The 19942-nt window shown below is 40.3% G+C and overlaps 1 protein-coding gene across 7 annotated transcripts in view; it reads left to right on the top strand.

Annotated features, from left to right (window-relative positions):
* Positions 1–16896, top strand: part of LOC126162221 (lactoylglutathione lyase) — a 125315-nt gene extending 108419 nt beyond the window's left edge. For all 7 annotated transcript variants that reach the window (XM_049918573.1, XM_049918569.1, XM_049918575.1 and 4 more), the window contains 2 exons: positions 4383–4472; positions 16694–16896. In XM_049918573.1, coding sequence (XP_049774530.1) covers positions 4383–4472; positions 16694–16797 — 194 coding nt within the window. In that variant the 3' untranslated portion in view covers positions 16798–16896. The remainder of the gene's footprint in view (positions 1–4382; positions 4473–16693) is intronic.
* Positions 16897–19942: the final 3046 nt, after the last annotated feature.

The raw sequence follows: 19942 nt of genomic DNA, 5'->3' as shown, positions 1-19942 counted from the left end.
GCCCATTTCCATTGCCGAGGACATGTCAGTACTCAAAATTGCAAAATATGCAAATGGAAAATCCACTAGCCCATCAACCGGGACTGCTTCATTCTACAAAAGTAACTGTGTGGTATGGGTTGACATCGTCGTTTATCATAGGGACATATTTTTTCAAGGATATGGGTCGTGTTATGTAAATACTATGAGACTCTTTCATTTCAACCCTTCAAAAGTGTGGATGTGTGCATAGGAGCATTTTTATCCAAGATGGCGCTCCTAACCACCCAGACCTTCTGATTCTAATCTTTGAATCGAAACTGCAGGTTGGAATAGCAATAATATAAGGAATAGGACAGATTGCTACTAACCCTAAAGATGACCCATTGGGTTGCAAGCAGAAAGAATGTTACACATGCAGCTATTGGCCTAAGCCTTCCTCAGCAAAGAAAACCTACACACGTAACAATCTATTTGTTGTGCCTGTTGCAACTCAACAGGTAATCTTTTAAGGCGAATAGCAATTTGTCCTGTTCCTTACTTTGATCTTAATCTGTGTGACTTCTGGCTGTGGAATTATCTGAAAGTTGCTGTGTTCAGTGCCCCACTTACAAACATAGCTGAATTGAAAGTGCACATTATGCAATGCATTTAAACATGACCATTGAAACACTACGGTTTGTTTTAGCACATCCTGTTTCTCAATATCAACTTGTGGCAGAAAATGATGGATAGAATATCAAACATGTCTTGTGACAGACCACAATGAAAAACCGATTTTATTGTAACTTTTTTGCAGTCGTTTTGCCTCAGAACTATTAGAAACTGGTGTCATTGTTGCTTTTTATGCGGTTTTTGGTTTCAGGACAATTAAAAACTGATTTTTCCCATCAAATGTGGTACTACCTTGTTGTGGTGGATGGGCCATGTCCAAATAGGTAAAAGAGTGGGTTGCTACCCAAGTCCTGGCCGAGTTACACAATTCACAAACACTACTGCAGCTGTTGAATGCCAAACTTTTGTGGTTATGCACTTTACACGGCACAGTTGGTTTAATGTGCAACCCACACCATATTGCGACTCATCTATCGTTTGTAGCCGAACCCATTTACATTATTACACTTACTACGTCTACCTAGTGGGAAAATTTTCAATTTTTTAAACATTATTTTGTCCTCCTTCAATAATATTCCTTTCAAATTTGGTGTAATTGTGAGCAGTGGTTCCTTTTTTACTGCATTTTGAAACTGGAGCTTTAATGATGATTGCTCTGTACTTTAGTTATTGTTCTGCCAAAGCACCTCTGCAGGCATGTGCATTGTTCTGAGGAAATCTCTGACCTTCCTTTTATCTTTTTCAATACATACCCCTTAATTGCCTTAATCCAGTTAGTCCAGAACGTTGTGTAGTATTTGCCAGATATTGTTTCATATTTTTCAGGGTAATTAGTAAGCAGAATCTTTTCTGGTCATAGCTGTGACTTCCCCCTCTCTCTGTCCAGGGCCATTGGCTACCCCTGATGCTTTGATTAACTTTTCTTTTCTTATAGTCACAGAGACAGAGCAGTGCCAAATATCAGTTGGATTTTTCCACATATGGGATCGCTACACACCAAGCTTTCTCGTCATTAATTTTTTGTGTAAAATGTACTGTATACTTTCTCTGGTGTAGCATCAGCTGTTTTATACACCGTTAATTGCTGATCATTAAATACCTTGTTAATCATTTTCTCAATGTTTGCTTGTCTATTTGTAGTTTTGGAACTTCATTTATATTATCTTAAAGAGAAGTGTGGCACATTAGGATTATGTCACCCATCACTTAATTGTTGAAAATGAAAGGGCAAATGTCTCATAAACTGTCTCCAACTTCTATGAATACCCATTGGCAATAAACTGTAATAAAAAAGACACATTCAGCTAGACTGTTTTAAAAAACTTCCACAGGCCAAGTCAATGTTTGAGTTATTGCGCAACTGGTACCATCATAATGAAATCATAAGTCATTGATGTCAATGCCACTTCTGTGCCAGGATGACAACTTTTCACTTTCTTGTCACATGGGAAGAAATGCAGAAAATTGTAACACAAATTAAAGAAGCCAGGATTTAGAAGACTGTTAAATTAAAAGCAAAAAAGGAGGCTGGATGACAAACAAAGAGATGGGTCAAGACATACCAGATGATTAATTTTTTTTCTAATTGTGGGTCTGCTCACCATCAGTAATATCTGTGATGAGTCCTTATCCTATAAGCGGGTTGACCTTCATAGGAAAAGAGAACAGAAATAACAGAAAAGTTACACTATATTTGTGAATAGTTTTGTTGGACATGGACATGTACTGAAAACAATGCTGTAAGCTATTTGTAAAACAGTGCAGTCCAAATAGTGTGCATTAAATGAATATACAGGGTGGAGAAAAATTGTGTCATGAAACTTCAACCTTGGATAGCTGTTGCCAGTAGGAACCAAAATTACTAATGTTGTGTAGGTCAACAACGCACAATTTTTAAATTACAGGAACTTGGCACCATATGCTCCGATTGGCAGCAGGATTGCCCTGTTGCTGGATGCTCTGGACAACACATGACTGTGAATGCTCTGCCTGCCAGGGATCGCGATGTATCAAAGGAGGCCTACTCTGGGTCCTGGGGACATATCTGCCAGGATCCCCACCCATCCATTGTAGTTTCATGATAAGACGTACGCGGAACAAACCTGTCAGTAGTGGTTAGCTTGCATAAAGAAAGTCTTTTACAAATTGTGTCGGCCCTGGAAAAGGCCTTTTTTGTAGCAAGGACATGTTCACTTAAAGCAGTAACCTCTGATGCGACACAACCTTGCAAACTCTTTCAAAGATTGCTGGCATTGCCCTGATGTGATTGGCGGCATGTTGAATGTGATCCATTAATTCCTCTGTTTCTAGCCAGTTCATGTCTCGGTGGGTGAACTAGAACCTTGAAAGAATCCCCACAGGAAAGTCCGGTGGCGTGAGATCTGATAATCGCGGGGCCACGTCCTACGATCACCTCTGCCAATTACCCGGATGTCAAAGAGTTCATGTAAATATCCCAGCACAGCACAACTGTTATGTGCGGACACCCTCTCATGTTGCAATGACATGCATAGTCATATGTCCAGGGGAACATCTTCCAGTTGACCGGGTAGAGTTTCTTGCAAAAAGTGAAGGTAATTTTCCCCCATTAGTCAAGGAGGTAGACGGACAGGCCCAATCAGATGGTCACCCACAGTGCCTGCATAAATGTTGAGTGAAAATCGTTCCTGGTATCCGTGGACATACGTGATGTGAGGATTTCCCCTTGCCCAATAGTGAATGTTTTGAGTGTTGCAAAGGCCATCCCGATGGAAAGTGCACTTGTCGGTAAACAACACAATGGCTGGGAAGTCGGGATCTCGTGCAACACATCGCAGAAACCACCGGCAAAACTCTAGCCTGTGCACCACAGGATTTAGATCTTGGACAGGGTGGAAACTAAATGCATGCTGGTCATCATTCCTCAAAACCTTCTGGACTAATCGATGAGTGACCCCCATGTCATGCCCAACTGTTAGAGTACTTGTCGTAGTTGCTTCCTCGAAGCGCTCAAGAACAGTCATTTCAAATGCAGCACCCCATCGGGTTCGAGGTCTTCCAGCATCACTTGATATCCTGCTAACAAGCCTGTTTTGTCAAGTCACCAGTGAATTGCTGTAAAAGTGTGCAGGTGTAGGTGGCGTCTTGCTGGGTACCATTTCTCATACAACTGCTGAGCTTTATGCGCATTACCACTGGCCAGTCCATAAACAAAAACCATATCTTGTTGCTCTTCAAACAAATACTGCTCCACCATGCTTACTATATGCCTAAATTGCAGGTGCCGTGTGTGTGCTCCGAAGTGAAGATTACGCGTGAATGCCTCTGACGTGAGGTGGAGACAAACACCAAGATCTATTCGACGTGTGTGCGTATCACGTTGGGGCAGTGATAGGGTGAGGGACGTTTGTATGTGTGAACCGAAAACCATAACGCTGCCCGTCAACCAACCAACGGCAGCAGGGTAATCCCAAGGCCAATTGGAACGATTGGCGCCAAGTTCCCATAGTTTAAAAATGGTGCGTTGTCGATCTACACAACATTAGTAATTTTGGTTACCACTAGCATCATATACCCAGGTTAAAATTTCGTGACACAATTTTTCTCCACCCTGTTCATAAAACTCATGGTGTGAACAGCAAATGCATTAAAAAAAGGGCATTGCTTTTCAGGAAATACCAAAAATGTAGAATATTATGTTTAGGCAAGTGAATAGTAATAAAAAATTATAAGTTTGAGGATCTTTAAAATTAAAAAAAAAAAAAGTATCGTGGAGTTCCAAATAATGTGTCTTTTGTATGTTACTGCAGGTCATATTGGTGTGATGGTACCAGATGTGGACAAAGCTTGTGAGAGATTTGAGAAGCTGGGAGTTGAGTTTGTTAAGAAACCAAATGATGGTACGTATAATAAAACTATTGCTCAAGTTTCTTTATAGGTTTTTAAGGAACTACCAGCCACTAAATTTTTGCCATATTTTCAAAAAAAATTTTTGTTTATTACCATTACTGGTTTTGAAGGATTTCATTATCGGATGGTTTTGCTGCATTTACAGAGCAAACTGTTAATCATTTGTTTAATGTTTTGAGTACCATGATGCCCTGCAGTGAAAAAGATTTGAAATTTAAAGTAAAATAAAGGAAAAACTGGAGACTAACAGGGAGAATATTTGCCACATCTGCTGACAGTAAAAGTATTCCAATTTTTTTTTCAAAACTAGAATGTTTTTCTCTTGTGCAAAATATTGCATTGACACACTTATCGCTGTTCTGCATTCTTTTATCAGTGCAATGATGAATGTTTCAAGCTAAAATATCTTTATACTTGAACACTGAAAAGTGTGATTTCGCATTAACAGAACACAGATATGCTACAGTATTTACAGTAGGCACCAGATACAGGTTGAGAGGTGGCAAAATCTCATTACTTTGCTGACAACAGTGAATATGTGATGTAAATAGCAGCAGAAACTAGCTGAACATGTTCGAGAGATGATGATATTACATGTGTATTTTGACATAAATTATACAAGGAGCAAAACAAAAGTAACTGGAATCGTCCTGCTGCCCATCACGTACCTATAATACCAGGTTGTAGGACCTCTCCTGGCTTAGTCTGCCAAGCAGCATCATCCAATGACAGGTGTTGCTTCTGTGGTAGTTCTTTTTGTGGGTCTGTAGTGTACTTGTGAAACAAAGAAATCACTGTAAGTGAAACTGCAAAATGTGTGTGGGGTTCTTTATTCTTATTTTTAATTAAATATTAGGCTTCTAAATATTTTTAAAAATTGTGGATCTGTAAAATAATTTATTTAGTTAGTGAGTGTTTTAAACCTAATCTTTCTATACAACAATGGCAGCTTCGAAATATTTGCTGAAAAATTAGCTTTTCAACTTTCTTAATTATTTGATTGTCATGATTCCCTTGTGAATTTTGTTGCAAGTGCACTATCAGTAACTCAATTCTCATTGTTCAAGGTTCTAGAAAGACAAGTATGAGTCTCTTGTGTGCAAGAACAAACACACACACACAGTATGTGCCAACAAACATACAGAGGGTGATCAGTTTTATTTGGTGAGAGGTTTAATGTAAGGAAACATTGGTATCCCTTGGTTCAGTACAGATTAATTCATTAATTTGATTAACCAAATTACCTGTGTAATTGAATTCAGAGAAAAAAATGTACATGCCAATGCAAATGTGTGTGTTGTAGAGATGGGCAAACTCGTTTATCCTTGAGAACTAGTTCACTAGTGATCGCTCGTTTTTGGGAACTGTTCATTTTTACTCGTTCACCATTCATTTGTGCTTGGTATACGGTTCTTATGAAAAATTGAAAATTAGTAGTATAGCTGACTGAAGATGGAAGGCGCCAAGAGGGGGCACTTGCCTCCGCCCTGGAATATAGAGCTTTATTTCACAACAGAATTCTCACACACTTATAATTTTTGTTGTGATTCTGCAAAACCTCTCGTTTAGCCAACTGTAACGTTATGTGGCTGTTCGCAGTGAAATAATGTAAGGTGGCGCACGAAAAACAGACCCCGAGTGCAGACTGCTCGCCAATTACGCAGGATTTGTTGACCGCTACGAGTAGAATAGATAAACATGTAATAATTAGGCAGTGAAGAAATAACAAATAAGCTAATGCAGACAACTTTGAAACAATAGATGACGATTGGTAGGCAACAATGAGCAGTCTAGTACTTGGGGCTGATTTTTCATGCGCCACCCTGTACCAGTGGAATATTGTAGAAGTTATGATGTTCACTTTACAAAATGTGACACCAGAAACTTGATTACGGGATGCGGACATCATTTAGTTGTAAGTCCATCTGCCTGCCACAACAATGAACATGCTCTTTTACCTTGGATCAAAAAAAGACAGAAAATGGCCACTCGTGTGTGCCACGCGGACTTCCTATGGATGTGTAATAACAAAAAACTCTTGCTTTTTAAAAAGTATTTCTTCTGCTGTTTATCAAAATAGTGAAACAGGCTGATATGTCACTGTGTTACCTGCAAAGATTTATGTATTACATACCACGTAATTTTATGTAATTACAAAATACATTTTAATTACCAGTCATGGATGCTGAATAGAATACGAAAAGAACCAGGTGTTCAGAATTCAAAAAGGATTTGAAACGGGTCTAGAATGGACACGCGCAACGAATGAAATGAACAACTCTATACTGAACTATGAGCAGTCGGCAGTGGAACTGTGACAAATGATCACACAAAGGATGAGTCCGGCCAAGGGAATGGAACCGAGGTTGGAACGAGGCCGGCTGACTTACTGTGCGGGAACGAGACCGACCATTTCCCGTTCAGGGGAACTGTAATTAGAAAGCCGTGACCGAGACTGACAGGAACGGTACTGAGGCTGGAACGAGACTGGCCGACATGCAGTTGCGGGAACGAGACCGACCGTTTCCCATTTCCGGAAACTAAAAGTAGAAAGCCACGACCGAAGTGAAATGTCAAAGACCGTTCCTTAGAATTCATTCATCGCTCATTCCTTTCATCTTTATGAACCGTTCCTTTGGACCTGTTAGTTCGTGAACGACCCATCTCTAGTATGTCGTACAATGTGTGTTTCATATCTGTGGAGAAAACATTCCAGATGGGGTAGTAGTGCTTGCTATTGACAACACAGTTAAACACCCTTGTAATTCTTTGTAATCAGGTCTTGAATTATGACAGTCATAGGGCATTACCATGGTATAGACAATGGAAAAGTGACAAAGGTTGGCTAGCACTTACTTTCGGGAGTTGCCACATCCACTGTTGTTGGTAGACATACTAAATATGGAAAATGATCATTCTCAATACCAGAGCTATATGTTTTTTCTTCAGGAGGAAAGAGGAGTTGGTTGGTAAGGAGGGGGGAGGGGGGGGGGGGCACAGGTTACTCATCCTTGAAAGGTAGCGATTTTAAATTGAGGCAGGAACTGCTGGGAATGGTGGTTGATAAGAGTCAATATATAGGTCAAGGATAAAAAGGGTATGGTCTAAGGATTGATCATTTTAGAATTATAGAATGTGAAGATGAATTGCAGCCGTAACTGGGAACTTTTGTTGTGAGGCTTTTGAAATAGTCCTAAGGGGAACCAGAACTGCAGAAAAAGTTGGTACATCTGTAGTTTTTCTACAGCAAAAACATGCTTTTGGAAGGACTGTAGAAACATGTTGAGATTAGTAATAATAAGAGGCAATGACCTCCTACACTGGTTTAGGTATTAATACAGAAGGAGAAAAAGGGTCAAAATAAAAGTCTGTACTAATAGACAAAACAGTTATCACACGGAGGATGTGGATCAATTACAGGTGATAATAGAAAAAATATTACAGCAACATAAATGCGTACAAATCACTGAACAAAGCCTACAGGACTACAAAAGCAGGGATAAGATTGTTGAATGAACAATGATAGTAGCCAAAGAAGGAAAAAAAATCTTCATACTAAGAAAACATATGTTTCCAAAATGCAGAGAAAATTATTTTTCTGTAACAACGAACGATCAGTAGAAAAATAATGCTGTACAGAAGAGAGATTGATTGTTAGGCAGTTGTAATGCAACAGGTGCAAGTATTACAGTAAATTTAATTTTATTGATATGGCTGATTTCAACAAAACTAAACTAGGCCATTCCAAAATGCAGAGCAATATGGCTAATGTTGTCAAACCTGTTGTATCAATAAAATGTGAGATCTGCCCCGTGCAATATGGAGAAAATCGTAATCCAAGATCACTGTGTCTCCTAGTGACATCTTTTTATTGCAGTTAATGCATAGAGACAAAACAAGAAAGTTATTTAAAAGTATAATGTAGAAAATTCATTTGAGAAGAATTGTAAAAACTACAAGAGGGCAGAAAAGTTGGCTAGTAATAACCTTAAGAATGTGCAACTTGCCCCCTCCCCCCTCCCTACCTCTCCCTCGAGATCGGGTATTATTTATAGTTTTCTGCCTTTAGTGTGTCTTAGAAAGGTGAGTATTGACCTGCCTTTCTGTTTGTAATTTTAACAATTTAATTACTAAATTTTCCACTTTTAGACAGCAAATCAAAAAATAGAAAGTTTTCTTCAGAGGCATGACATGCATTCTATGAGCAGATATTCCCAGTGCAGTACATTCAAAAAAATAATTGGGGTATGAAATGTTACAGTTTACTTCATTTTGATACACTAGAGACCCAGAATTTTTTATAGGAAACACTTCGTATGTTCATTGCATCAAAAGTCACATGACTGTTTAATTTATCTATAAAAAGTAACTGTTCCTCCTTTCTCGTATTTTTTGATTTGATTTTTCTCATACCAGGGATAATCCTTTCTGTGGATTTACTGTTGACTTTCTTGTCCTTTTTTTACAATGAGATGTAGTTCATCCATGTGATCCTGGAATCCCTTAAAATTCCACAAAATTATGGAAGCAGTTTTCATTTGTTTGATGGCTTCAGCTTCACAGTGGTTTTTATATGTAGAATGGTCTGCTGGTGTCTTTTTATGAAATATTGCTGTTCACTGTTGACAATTATATCAAAAAAGTTTGTGCAGGTAAAGGTAGAGATCAAATGATTCCTTGTAGAGCATTTACCAGTTCATCTGAGTAGAGATTCATTTCTAATAACGAGGAGCTCTCATTGAATCAATGCCTGTTTTTCACACAATTTCTCCAGGAAGGCAAAACTAGGCCTATCTGGGATACTGTGTAACATTTGCTTTCTGTGTATTAGCACCTCTAAGATTTTCAGCTTCCAAATTGATCCTATGGGTCCACGTATTGTCACATTAAGAATGCCTGTTATAATGTTGTGTGTTGATGAGAACCCAGTTTCTCTTACACACCTTACCTACAAAGTTTGTCTGTGACCTCCAGACTTCCCAAAACCATTGTAAGTCTGAAGTTTTAAAATTTGACTCAATTGAGAAAATGCAGAGTGTTGTGAGCAACATACAAAGTACCTTAAAACTTATTCTGAGCAGTGCTTTGCAAAAAAACAGAGACCTATTTTGAGTAAATAAAAAAAACTCAAACTTTTGATTTGGAATTGGTTATTGCTCTAGTCTGGAGACTTCTTGGGTTGCACCATCTATACTCATAAACTAAGGATAATTGCACTAATTGTGGCACTACACAAGACTGGCGCTAATAGCATAGGCCTATAAGAAACCCACCCAACACAGATCTGTAAGTCCACAGTAAAACCCTCCCGAAACACATGTGCAACAAAACACCAATGTATCCTGCGCATGTACCTCGACATCAATACGGGATTGCACATGTACACAGGCCGCACAATGGGTTGGCATACTCTGGATCAGGTGGTCAAGCAGCTGCTGGGGTATAGCCCCCTATGCTTGCACCAGTGCCTGTCGGAGCTCCTGAAGTGTCCTAGGAGTGAGAAGACATGTAGCGGTATGTCAACCGAGAGCATACCAGACATGTTCGATGGGATTTAGGTCTGAAAAACAGGCAGGCCACTCCATTCACCTATACCTGGACTTAACTGTGAACATAATCTGGGACCTCTGTTCCACTGACCATGTCCTGTGTTTTTGACCCCAGGTTTTATGGGCTCTCCTGTGACCAGGGGTCAGTGGGATGCACCTTGCAGGTCTCCGGGCGAATAAACAGTGTCTGTTCAGTAGTCAGTGTCGTCGTAACTGCCGTCTGCTTCACGTCAGCTGTGTAGCGAGCTACCTTAATTTAAGTATTAACTGTATTTTTCTTACTTGTCACTTCTTCTTCCGTGTGTATTTGCTTTTAGGAAGCTTTAATTGTCGGGTGCTATTAATAGTGTTCCATAGATTTCGTGTTTGTTTTGAATACAGTCAGAGAGAGAGAGTCCCTTTAGTCAACCATAGTGCCAGTAGTGCTGGTGTTTGTTTTCAATACAGTCCAGAGACAGGTAGTGCTATTTTCATTGTTTTCTACAAGAAGTGGCTAGCAACCACAGTTTAGTGAATAAACAGCCGCCTTTAGTGAATTAGCCGTCTAGTTAAAGGTTGATTAACTCTCTTCAGTAAATTGATTCCTTAGGATGGATAGGATGTGTGACTGCTGTGTATGGACGCAGGAGGAGCTGGCCACTGTTCGCCAACAGCTGAGCGTGTTGATGGCCGCGGTCAGCCGTTTTCAGGCTGCTGCCTCAGAGTGTAGCGGCAGTGGGGAGTCTGGTGCGTCGCAAGGTACACCCCAGGTGTTACATGCTTCACCCACTGTCCCTGCTGTCGAGACATTTTCCCGGGTACTGGGCGCGGTTGGGCCACCCTCTCCCCAAGGGGGTAGTGGGTTCAGCGGCGTTCGCGGCGCACGAGGCAGAGGGTCAATGTGGAGGCTGGCCGTGTGGCATCGCCCGCTCTGCCTGTGGGTGGACAAGTGGCTGCTCCTTCAGCAAGGTCCGAGCAGGCACACGGGGGGAGGGGTTTATTAGTTATTGGGAGCTCCAACGTTAGGCGGGTGATGGAGCCTCTTAGGGAAATAGCGGGAAGGTCGGGGGAGAAGGCCAGTGTTCACTCTGTCTGCTTGCCGGGGGGTCTCATCCGAGATGTGGAGGAGGCCCTACCGGCGGCGATAGAGAGCACTGGGTGCACCCGACTGCAAATTGTTGCTCATGTCGGCACCAATGACTCCTGCCGTCTGGGTTCAGAGGTCATCCTCAGTTCGTACAGGCGGTTGGCAGAATTGGTGAAGGCAGAAAGCCTCGCGGGGTAGAATCAGAGCTAACTATTTGTAGTATCGTTCCCAGAACCGATCGCGGTCCTCTGGTTTGGAGCCGAGTGGAAGGCTTAAACCAGAGGCTCAGACGATTCTGCGGAGATCTGGGGTGCAAATTTCTCGACCTCCGCTATCGGGTGGAGAAATGTAGGGTCCCCCTGAATAGGTCAGGCGTGCACTACACGCCGGAAGCGGCTACAAGGGTAGCGGAGTACGTGTGGAGTGCACATGGGGGTTTTTTAGGTTAGAGAATCCCCTCCCTAGGCCCTGAGACGCGGCAAGGTGCAACAGGGAATAACAACATTAATGTGCTAATAGTAAACTGCAGGAGCGTCTACAGAAAGGTCCCAGAACTGCTCTCATTAATAAACGGTCACAACGCCCATATAGTACTATGGACAGAAAGTTGGCTGAAACCAGACGTATACAGTAATGAAATCCTAAACTCAGATTGGAATGTATACCGCAGAGACAGGCTGGACAGTGAAGGGGGAGGCGTGTTTATAGCGATAAGAAGTGCAATAGTATTGAAGGAAATTGACGGAGATCCGAAATGTGAAATGATTTGGGTGAAGGTCACGGTTAAAGCAGGCTCAGACATGGTAATTGGATGTCTCTATAGGCCCCCTGGCTCAGCAGCTGTTGTGGCTGAGCACCTGAAGGATAATTTGGAAAATATTTCGAGTAGATTTCCCCACCATGTTATAGTTCTGGGTGGAGATTTTAATTTGCCGGATATAGACTGGGAGACTCAGACGTTCATAACGGGTGGCAGGGACAAAGAATCCAGTGAAATTTTTGTAAGTGCTTTATCTGAAAACTACCTTGAGCAGTTAAACAGAGAACCGACTCGTGGCGATAACATATTAGACCTTCTGGTGACAAACAGACCCGAACTATTTGAAACAGTTAACGCAGAACAGGGAATCAGCGATCATAAAGCGGTTACGACATCAATGATTTCAGCCGTAAATAGGAATATTAAAAAGGGTAGGAAGATTTTTCTGTTTAGAAAAAGTGACAAAAAGCAGATTTCAGAGTACCTGTTGGCTCAACACAAAAGTTTTGTCTCAAGTACAAATAGTGTTGAGGACAAAGTTCAAAACCGTCGTACATTATGCGTTAGATGAGTATGTGCCAAGCAAGATCGTAAGAGATGGAAAAGAGCCACCGTGGTACAACAACCGAGTTAGAAAACTGCTGCGGAAGCAAAGGGAACTTCACAGCAAACATAAACATAGCCAAAGCCTTGCAGACAAACAAAAATTACGCGAAGCAAAATGTAGTGTGAGGAGGGCTATGCGAGAGGCGTTCAATGAATTCGAAAGTAAAGTTCTATGTACTGACTTGGCAGAAAATCCTAAGAAATTTTGGTCTTATGTCAAAGCGGTAGGTGGATCAAAACAAAATGTCCAGACACTCTGTGACCAAAATTGTACTGAAACAGAGGATGACAGACTAAAGGCCGAAATACTAAATGTCTTTTTCCAAAGTTGTTTCACAGAGGGAGATTGCACTGTAGTTCCTTCTCTAGATTGTCGCACAGATGACAAAACGGTAGATATCGAAATAGACGACAGAGGGATAGAGAAACAATTAAAATCGCTCAAAAGAGGAAAGGCCTCTGGACCTGATGGGATACCAGTTCAATTTTACACAGAGTACGCGAAGGAACTTGCCCCCCTTCTTGCAGCGGTGTACCGTAGGTCTCTAGAAGAGCGTAGCATTCCAAAGGATTGGAAAAGGGCACAGGTCATCCCCGTTTTCAAGAAGGGACGTCGAACAGATGTGCAGAACTATAGATCTATATCTCTAACGTCGATCAGTTGTAGAATTTTGGAGCACGTATTGTGTTCGAGTATAATGACTTTTCTGGAGACTAGAAATCTACTCTGTAGGAATCAGCATGGGTTTCGAAAAAGACGGTCATGTGAAACCCAGCTCGCGCTATTCGTCCACGAGACTCAGAGGACCATAGACACGGGTTCCCAGGTAGATGCCGTGTTTCTTGACTTCCGCAAGGTGTTCGATACAGTTCCCCACAGTCGTTTAATGAACAAAGTAAGAGCATGTGGACTATCAGACCAATTGCGTGATTGGATTGAGGAGTTCCTAGATAACAGGACGCAGCATGTCATTCTCAATGGAGAGAAGTCTTCCGAAGTAAGAGTGATTTCAGGTGTGCCGCAGGGGAGTGTCATAGGACCGTTGCTATTCACAATATACATAAATGACCTGGTGGATGACATCGGAAGTTCACTGAGGCTTTTTGCAGATGATGCTGTGGTGTATCGAGAGGTTGTAACAATGGAAAATTGTACTGAAATGCAGGAGGATCTGCAGCGAATTGACGCACGGTGCAGGGAATGGCAATTGAATCTCAATGTAAACAAGTGTAATGTGCTGAGAATACACAGAAAGATAGATCCTTTATCATTTAGCTACAAAATAGCAGGTCAGCAACTGGAAGCAGTTAATACCATAAATTATCTGGGAGTACGCATTAGGAGTGATTTAAAATGGAATGATCGTATAATGTTGATCGTCCGTAAAGCAGATGCCAGACTGAGATTCATTGGAAGAATCCTAAGGAAATGCAATCCGAAAACAAAGGAAGTAGGTTACAGTACGCTTGTTCGCCCACTGTTTGAATACTGCTCAGCAGTGTGGGATCCGTACCAGATAGGGTTGATAGAAGAGATAGAGAAGATCCAACGGAGAGCAGGGCGCTTCATTACAGGATCATTTAGTAATCACAAAAGCGTTACAGAGATGATAGATAAACTCCAGTGGAAGACTCTGCAGGAGAGACGCTCAGTAGCTCGGTACGGGCTTTTGACAAAGTTTCGAGAACATACCTTCACCAAAGAGTCAAGCAGTATATTGCTCCCTCCTACGTATATCTCGCGAAGAGACAATGAGGATAAAATCAGAGAGATTAGAGCCCACACAGAGACATACCGACAATCCTTCTTTCCACGAACAATACGAGACTGGAATAGAAGGGAGAACCGATAGAGGTACTCAAGGTACCCTCCGCCACACACCATCAGGTGGCTTGTGGAGTATGGATGTAGATGTAGATGTCCGTAGACTGTGTGTCTTGAGACAACTGTTCCAGTGGCTGCGGTAAGGTCCCGAGCAAGGCTACCTGCAGTACTCTGTGGCTGTCTGCGGGCACTGATGGTGAGATATCGGTCTTCTTGTGGTGTTGTACACTGTGGGCATCCTGTACTGTAGTGCCCGGACACGTTTCCTGTCTGCTGGAAGTGTTGCCATAATCTTGAGACCACACTTTGTGGCACACAGAGGGCCCATTCTACGACCTGCTGTATTTGACCAGCCTCCAGTAGTCCTAGTATTCTACCCCTCATAATGTCCTAAATATGTATTCTTTGAGCCATTTTCAGTTACTATTAGCACATCTGAATATGTCTGCACACTTATTCGCTCTGCACAGTACTCTGACATGCACCAACACACCTGCCAGCACAACCATGTGACGACCGCCAGTCAAATGCACCGAATCGTCACACCCCGAGGTGATTTAAACCCGCAAACCACCCACCAGAGCATTGTTTCACCATGTATCAGCATTATCTTTAATTTATGAGCATGAGTGTACTTCTTTGTTATTTCCATGAAATTTGAGTTAAATTTATTGCATGTTTAGTTCAACAAATACACCTCTTTTGACATTAAGCAGTCCATATTTTGGAGATTTGTGCAACATGGTGGCTTAGGGTACAACGAACCACAGACATACATTACATCATATACAGTATCATTGGTGTCACTGAAGTTAGCAGTTTAGAATAGCAATATGGCAGCGAGTGCAAAGAATGTGCAAACAGCTGTTTATTTACTGGTAAAACACTCATAAGAAATGGGAATAGATTGATAAAACTATATTGCCTTTAACGTAATGGTCATTACATGTGTTGTGTTTAGCTGTAATTTTTCGTACAGCAGGTGGTGGATGCAAGGAAAGGACGTGTCAGTGCAAGCATAACTAGAAACATCCTACACATTTTTGCTTTTGCACTGTATGCAAGCCTAAATAATTACATCCCAGTTTGTTGTATCCCAAATACCAGTAGTATTTAAATAGGTTAAATAAACTTTTGGGAGTTTAACGATTAACTGACATAGGTTAATCATGTGCATTTAACCAGTTTTGATCAACTTCGACTTCACCCCCCTCCAATAGTATGCTCGTTATGAAAGTGCTCTTATAAACAGAACTCTGCTATTAATCATGGATAACAAGTATGTCTATTTATTTAAGTGCCCTTATGAAAACTGCAGTCTGCTGTAAACGTGTGTATATGTAACTTAATGCTTTCTCATAACGATTCTACAATGAATGTATTAAACTCAACTAGTATGTAAATATTTGCTCAACTGAAGAAATTCTTTAAACCACTTCGTATAGCTTACAACGCCATGCCACTTCAGAAAATCATGTTAGTACCACACACAAACTTCCTGACACCCTCATCATGCCAGGCTTCAGTAAAAGCTACGTGTTTGCCAATCTAGTCATATATGTCTGTAAGGGACAGACTGATATTAAGCTTTCATCAGTTAAGTGCAATATTTTTGTGCATGTGCTCGGAATGTTTTTCATATGTGATATGATTCAAATTCACAGTTGAATATTTATTTTCCCCTTACATTTCATAGAAAGGAGCTTAAGTTGGACGAAGTCACCACAGATAGCATGAAACCATTATGCTAATACTGCTTCTTCCACTGCTTTTGTTTGTTGTTAAAAATTTTCTTTGTTAATACATAGCACATTATCAGGCACCTGTTACAAAGCTCATAATTGCCATAAAAGTACAAGCACAGTGTATGTAAACGACATTAAGAATAAACATACTCAAATATATTGACAAATGAGTATATAACCCACATAAAAGGACATGATAAATGTGTCACAATACCGAATGTTTTTCCATTTCAAAGAGGACTTCCATTTGTTTTTTCTCCTGGACACTTAGTCAGTAGAACACTTGCCTCCTGGACAAACCTCAGACCATCACACAGTTTTAATCTGTCACGAAGTTTCAAGGGAGTTGTTGTTATTAGTGACTAAAAAAAGGAAATTTTGGGGGGGGGGGGGGGGGGGCGGGCAAATAATCTTTTGCCCTCACTTAGTGCAAAGTAGATTATTTTTTGAAACAAATTCGCGTTTAGTCTGTCATGTTATCCCTGATACTCAGGAAGTGTGGTTCCAAGAAGCTCTAACCAGTTGGGCCTCACTTAAGTGTTTATAATTTTCATGTGTCCTTGATAACAAGACTTCTTTTAGGAATCTGTAAATTTCCTACATTTCAGATATTATGCCTTTTACAGTTATTGTGATCCATGATATCCTTTGTTTTTTCAGGAAAAATGAAAGGAATTGCTTTTATTAAGGATCCTGATGGCTACTGGATTGAGATACTGAACTGTAACAACATGGCAAGTTTAGTGGCAGCCTCAGGAGTGTAATTTCTGTGCCATGACAGTGTCATATGATTTATATTTTTGTGCACATAAAGTCTGTATATTGTAACTTTTTTTGAGAAAATAAAGCATATTACATTATTAGACACTTCAGTTACTGGATCTCTCAGTCTCTGTTACTCTTGTGTAATTCTGACTTACTTTCTAATTCATTCATACTCTATTGTCCTACCTGCTTGCTACTGCTGCCAGAGCATGGCTAATAGAGGCAAAGTGACCTGGGGTTGGCCTTTGTCCGAAAACTGATCACAATGTCTCTCACTTTTAGGATTCCTGTAAGTAAATCTTATTTTTAATCAGTTTCAAAAAAGAATTCAGTCTCTCCCCTCTCCCTTAATATTTCAGAACAAGTGAACTAGATTTTACTGCAACCTCATATGTCTAAATGTAAATGGATTTCTTTAACCTGTTTGCGTGTACTGTTATGAACAAATTGGAGTGCTACATTTGGGTCACAAGTCCTTATGACATGAAAATTTCCTCACAATGGGCTTGTTAATTTCTTTGGCCACCGTCTCCTTACACTTTAATAATCATGTAATAATACCTTGTCTCCAGCAATGAATTCCTTTTGATATTGAGCCTGATAATATTCCTTATTCTTTTCCTTATTAACACAGCTTGCCATCTGATGCATCTCTTCTTTTATTTCCATTACGTAATCATCATAGTGGTATTGTATTTTGGCCAGATCACACTGTAGAATACCATGTATGTTGCATATTCTTCCGAAAAATAACTCAAATTGGAGTGAAGATGGTGCATTTTGTAATTTTTTTTTAATATAACATCACACCATTCTTCCCAGTTTTCGTGCCCACAAAATAGCCCACCATACTTTATGGACTACAAGAACCACATTAATTTTTATTATTAGACTCCAATGCCAGAACTAAAAAAAAAAATCTTGAGTTATAAAACTGAACCAAAATCATCATCCTCATTCTTTTTCTCTCAGTATACACCACAATTTTTTTATCCATTGAAATACTTGTCGGTTATTTTAAAGCTCCCTTCAGTGGGTTTCACTCATCATACATTTGTTTCATTCCTCACTCATACTGTTATACACTACATGGTTTATTTATTGAGACATTAAGTGGTTACAATTGAGAAGTGTAAGTCTTCCCAGAATAAAGCAAGCTCTGTATTTCCCTGTCTGTTTTCTTTCACAGAATTTTTCAAATGACTGCTAAACTGATCTATATCAGCCGTGTGCATCCAACCTCTGTCATGTAAGTGAACACCACCACCTATCAGTATATCAGAAGGTTTTGGCATTGTTTTGCACTTGGAAATTATCGTTGGATTAGGTTTAGTATTGCCAGCACAACATGAAAGGCCAACAGTTTAGTGCATTTTTTCATGTCTACCTGTTTTTGCAGTTTCAGTATCTACCATGGCAACAGTTCTGTTATTCGGCACATCAAATGTTGCAGGAGTTTCATACATATTTGCTATTTGGCTTAGTTCCACACTGGTTTTCTTTTGATGTTGGATAATAAAGTGATGCAAAGATAATATTTTCTCTTCCTACTCTTGTGGCATTTCCTGAGACTTTTGATCTGCATGCTGAATACACGACACTTCATAAACCTGTAGCACCAACCAACTCCACCCTTAATGTCTGTGAAGTTCCACTGTAGTGCTGGCTTATGAGAGTGTATTTGAATTATTTTCATTGTCATTTTGATAGTGTTCTTGAATCCATTTCAATATGTCATCATTTAGTTTTGGCCATTTCACATCCAGTCCTCTGTTTGCACATTTAGTTTCCCTCAATTTTTTCGTTTCTTCTTCATTAGCCCGCCAATCGCGAATGTGGTTTTTTTCCCCTGTTAGTGGGGGCCAAATTCCATTCAGCTGCTCTGTTTCCATGTTGTTCTGCATATGCTATTACTTTCAATGTATAGATTGCATCATATGAATACCTTTTATTTTTTCCATAACAAAACTAGTTACCAATAAAAATATTGTACTGTTACCGATAACACACATCACTTTCAATTCAAGTTCAGTGGCACCATAGACTGCAATGACATATCATAGGCTAGACAGTATTCTGGGTTTGTGATGTCGAGACAGGAGGGGGATAGTGTTAGCAAGCTTATGAATCCTTGCAATTCATGTTTGTTTTATCAGTGCACTGCTGCTGCCAGTTCAATCCAATGTAACCAGATACAGAGAGGTTTTCCAAAGCATCGAATATATGGCCGTTTTTAATAAGGCTGGCAGGAATTTTAAATCAAGTGCTGGATATTTTTACATTAATTTAGAGTGTAAGATTTACCTGAATTTTGGGGGCAAATTTTAAAAGAAAAAAGTATGATTTATAGCCCGTAAAATATGGTAGATATTCCGTTGTTGTTCATTGTGTTCTTTCGATTGTTCCATTCGTTTGTGGACAGTACACAAAAGACTGAATCTTCTTTACGATGTCACTTAGAGTGTTTGTTTCTTGGGCACTCAATAATACTGATGGTATTCTATAATTGCAAATTATTCTCTGTAGTTTGTGTCCACATCCTGTTGCGCTATAAGCTCTGCTACAATAAATTTCGTGTGGGCATTCAGAAACATTGGGATGTATCTGTTACCTGTTGCAGTCTGACTTTGTTGATACCACAACGAGCGAATACCTGATTACTTATTTTGGTCAGCACTAAGGGCATCTTCAGTTTATTCTGCATAGTCTTGTTCTTCTGACAGCTCTCAGAACTTTGAATGTACTCTCCTACATCCCTCTTCAGACCCTCCATGATTAATACAGTAGTATGTGTGACTGATTCCTTGGTGTTCCTGTATCGATGAATTATTTCCCTACCTCACTATTTGATGGCTGCTGGTTGCTTTATTCGACCTCGTTCCTAATAACTGCAGCTGCATCTCCTGGTATAAACAGTTCATCTGCTGCTGTTATGTTTTGCGATACGTATTTGTATATTATCTCATAAAGTCATATTCTGCCACTTTAATACTGACTTTCATTAATCTCGACAACGGGTCACTTATATTTGCTAACATTTCAAGGGTTTGTGATCAGTACCTACAATGTAGTTTCTTCTACACACAAGGTCGGTAGTGCTTCAGTGTTTACACTATGGTTAAGAGCTCTCACTTGATGGTTCAA

Source organism: Schistocerca cancellata, chromosome 2 (assembly GCF_023864275.1).
Source record: "Schistocerca cancellata isolate TAMUIC-IGC-003103 chromosome 2, iqSchCanc2.1, whole genome shotgun sequence".
Classification (NCBI taxonomy): domain Eukaryota; kingdom Metazoa; phylum Arthropoda; class Insecta; order Orthoptera; family Acrididae; genus Schistocerca; species Schistocerca cancellata.
The sequence above is the reverse complement of the archived record's forward strand: the minus strand, read 5'-3'. Positions and strand labels throughout refer to the sequence as shown.